The sequence below is a fragment of the Lithobates pipiens genome, unplaced genomic scaffold (genome assembly GCF_037356315.1).
Source record: "Lithobates pipiens isolate NorthernLeopardFrog02 unplaced genomic scaffold, aLitPip1_a1.2 Scaffold_30, whole genome shotgun sequence".
NCBI classification, from domain to species: Eukaryota; Metazoa; Chordata; class Amphibia; order Anura; family Ranidae; genus Lithobates; species Lithobates pipiens.
In genome coordinates, this window is record NW_027507791.1 from 27,429,877 (window position 1) to 27,433,720 (window position 3,844).

Sequence of the window (3,844 nt, forward strand, 5' to 3'; positions counted from 1 at the left end):
CGGGTGGGGGTATTGAGGGGTGTCAGGAATGGGTAGGTGGGGTGAGAGGTGCCCTCTGTCTCGGGTGGGGGTACAGAGGGTGTCAGGAATGGGTAGGTGGGGTGAGAGGTGCCCGCTGTCTCAGGTGGGGGTACAGAGGGTGTCAGGAATGGGTAGGTGGGGTGAGAGGTGCCCTCTGTCTCGGGTGGGGGTACAGAGGGTGTCAGGAATGGGTAGGTGGGGTGAGAGGTGCCCGCTGTCTCAGGTGGGGGTACAGAGGGTGTCAGGAATGGGTAGGTGGGGTGAGAGGTGCCCTCTGTCTCGGGTGGGGGTACTGAGGGTGTCAGGAATGGGTAGGTGGGGTGAGAGGTGCCCTCTGTCTCGGGTGGGGGTATTGAGGGTGTCAGGAATGGGTAGGTGGGGTGAGAGGTGCCCTCTGTCTCGGGTGGGGGTACAGAGGGTGTAAGGAATGGGTAGGTGGGGTGAGAGGTGCCCTCTGTCTCGGGTGGGGGTATTGAGGGTGTCAGGAATGGGTAGGTGGGGTGAGAGGTGCCCTCTGTCTCGGGTGGGGGTATTGAGGGTGTCAGGAATGGGTAGGTGGGGTGAGAGGTGCCCTCTGTCCCGGGTGGGGGTACAGAGGGTGTCAGGAATGGGTAGGTGGGGTGAGAGGTGCCCACTGTCTCGGGTGGGGGTATTGAGGGTGTCAGGAATGGGTAGGTGGGGTGAGAGGTGCCCTCTGTCTCGGGTGGGGGTATTGAGGGTGTCAGGAATGGGTAGGTGGGGTGAGAGGTGCCCTCTGTCTCGGGTGGGGGTACAGAGGGTGTCAGGAATGGGTAGGTGGGGTGAGAGGTGCCCGCTGTCTCAGGTGGGGGTACAGAGGGTGTCAGGAATGGGTAGGTGGGGTGAGAGGTGCCCTCTGTCTCGGGTGGGGGTATTGAGGGTGTCAGGAATGGGTAGGTGGGGTGAGAGGTGCCCTCTGTCTCGGGTGGGGGTATTGAGGGTGTCAGGAATGGGTAGGTGGGGTGAGAGGTGCCCTCTGTCTCGGGTGGGGGTATTGAGGGTGTCAGGAATGGGTAGGTGGGGTGAGAGGTGCCCTCTGTCTCGGGTGGGGGTACAGAGGGTGTCAGGAATGGGTAGGTGGGGTGAGAGGTGCCCTCTGTCTCGGGTGGGGGTATTGAGGGTGTCAGGAATGGGTAGGTGGGGTGAGAGGTGCCCTCTGTCTCGGGTGGGGGTACAGAGGGTGTCAGGAATGGGTAGGTGGGGTGAGAGGTGCCCGCTGTCTCAGGTGGGGGTACAGAGGGTGTCAGGAATGGGTAGGTGGGGTGAGAGGTGCCCTCTGTCTCGGGTGGGGGTACAGAGGGTGTCAGGAATGGGTAGGTGGGGTGAGAGGTGCCCGCTGTCTCAGGTGGGGGTACAGAGGGTGTCAGGAATGGGTAGGTGGGGTGAGAGGTGCCCTCTGTCTCGGGTGGGGGTATTGAGGGTGTCAGGAATGGGTAGGTGGGGTGAGAGGTGCCCGCTGTCTCGGGTGGGGGTACAGAGGGTGTCAGGAATGGGTAGGTGGGGTGAGAGGTGCCCGCTGTCTCAGGTGGGGGTACAGAGGGTGTCAGGAATGGGTAGGTGGGGTGAGAGGTGCCCTCTGTCTCGGGTGGGGGTACAGAGGGTGTCAGGAATGGGTAGGTGGGGTGAGAGGTGCCCGCTGTCTCAGGTGGGGGTACAGAGGGTGTCAGGAATGGGTAGGTGGGGTGAGAGGTGCCCTCTGTCTCGGGTGGGGGTATTGAGGGTGTCAGGAATGGGTAGGTGGGGTGAGAGGTGCCCTCTGTCTCGGGTGGGGGTATTGAGGGTGTCAGGAATGGGTAGGTGGGGTGAGAGGTGCCCTCTGTCTCGGGTGGGGGTATTGAGGGTGTCAGGAATGGGTAGGTGGGGTGAGAGGTGCCCGCTGTCTCAGGTGGTGGTACAGAGGGTGGAGGAGAGCTGGGATGGTGACAGGAGGAGGGGGAGGGGTCGCAGCATTCCTAAGCTGACCGCATTCTAATAGAATTACCGGCAGAAGCGCAGAGATTCCGTGTGTGAGATCCGCAAACAACCGGCGCTGTGTGCGTCCACCGCCACACGTTCCACCGACTCCTCCACTACAACATGGGCATTCATAGAGCCCGACACCCTCCCCCCACCTGTACACCCCCTCCCCCCACACCCTCCCCCACCTGTACACCCCCTCCCCCCACACCCTCCCCCCACCTGTACACCCCCCCTCCCCCAAACCTGTCCACCCCCCCCCCCACACCCTCCCCCCACCTGTACTGTCCATACCCCCTCCCTCACCTCCTCCCCGACACCCTCCCCCAACCTGTCCATCCCCTCCCCCCACCTGTACTGTCCATAACCCCTCCCTCACCTCCTCCCCCGACACCCCCCCACCTGTACACCTCCCTCCCCGACACCCTCCCCCCACCTGTACACCCCCCACCTGTCCATCCCCGACACCCTCCCCCCACCTGTCCATCCCCCAACACCTGTATACTCCCCCCCCCATCGTCCCCCATACATATCCACCCCTCGGGGAGACACCCCCACAATATCCCCCCAATACACCTACTGGGGGGTCTTCTGGAAAGTAGGAGGGGGTATCAGGTAGGACAGGGGGAGGGGTGTTCTCCTGACACACAGACATGACGGTAATGAAGCCCCCTCCCCCTCATACCAGTACGGTCAGGCAGTCGATGTCCACACTGGGAAGCCCCCAGTCACCCTTCCAGCAGTACAGCTCCATGGGCGCCGCCATCTTTCTCCTCCCACCACCCGGAAGTTCTTTCCGAGCTCCGCCCCCGTGACCTCACGTCATAGCTATATCTCCGCCACCCACCACTGACTGCTGGACCCGCCCCCTGCTGCAGGTAAGAGACCCCGCCTTCTGCGCAACCCGCCCCTTACCAGTTACCGGCCACGCCCTCAACACTGCCATCACACCCCCACCTCCATAAACTCCTCCCACTGCTAGAATTGTAATCATCATTATTATTATTAATATTATAGTTTCCCCCTCCCCCATAACTGAGCCCCTCCCCCATAACTGAGCCCATCCCCCTTAACCGAGCCCCTCCCCCATAACTTAACTCCTCCCCCATAACTGATCTCCTCCCCCTTAACTGAGCCCCTCCCCTATAACTGAGCTCCTCCCCATAACTGATCTCCTCCCCCTTAACTGAGCCCCTCCCCCATAACTGAGCCCCTCCTTCATAACGGAGCCCCTCCCCTATAACTTAGCTCCTCCCCATAACTGAGCCCCTCCCCCATAACTGAGCTCCTCCCCATAACTGAACTCCTCCCCCATAACTGAGCTCCTCCCATAACTGAGCCCCTCCCCCATAACTGATCTCCTCCATCCCCCATAACTGATCTCCTCCCCCTATAACTGAGCTCCTCCCCATAACTGAGCTCCTCCCCCATAACTGAACTCCTCCCCCTTAACTGAGCCCCTCCCCCATAACTGAGCTCCTCCCCCATAACTGAGCCCCTCCCCTATAACTTAGCTCCTCCCCATAACTGATCTCCTCCCCCTTAACTGAGCCCCTCCCCCATAACTGAGCCCCTCCCCTATAACTTAGCTCCTCCCCATAACTGAGCTCCTCCCCCATAACTGAGCTCCTCCCCCATAACTGAGCTCCTCCCCCATAACTGATCTCCTCCCCCATAACTGAGGTCCTCCCCCATAACTGAGCTCCTCCCCCATAACTGAGCTCCTCCCTCATAACTGAGCTCCTCCCCATAACTGATCTCCTCCACCCCCCATAACTGATCTCCTCCATCCCCCATAACTGATCTCCTCCCCCCATAACTGATCTCCTCCCCCCATAACTGATCTCCT

At 61.0% G+C, this 3,844-nt stretch overlaps 1 protein-coding gene across 1 annotated transcript in view; it reads right to left on the bottom strand.

The window, feature by feature from the left end:
- The window catches only part of MTX1 (metaxin 1), a gene marked incomplete in the record, with an annotated part of 19,520 nt that extends 16,715 nt beyond the window's left edge, over positions 1-2,805 (bottom strand). The window contains 1 exon segment of the mRNA XM_077463814.1: positions 2,681-2,805. Within this exon segment, the coding sequence (XP_077319940.1) occupies positions 2,681-2,761 (81 nt within the window).
- Between the last annotated feature and the right edge of the window lie 1,039 nt (positions 2,806-3,844).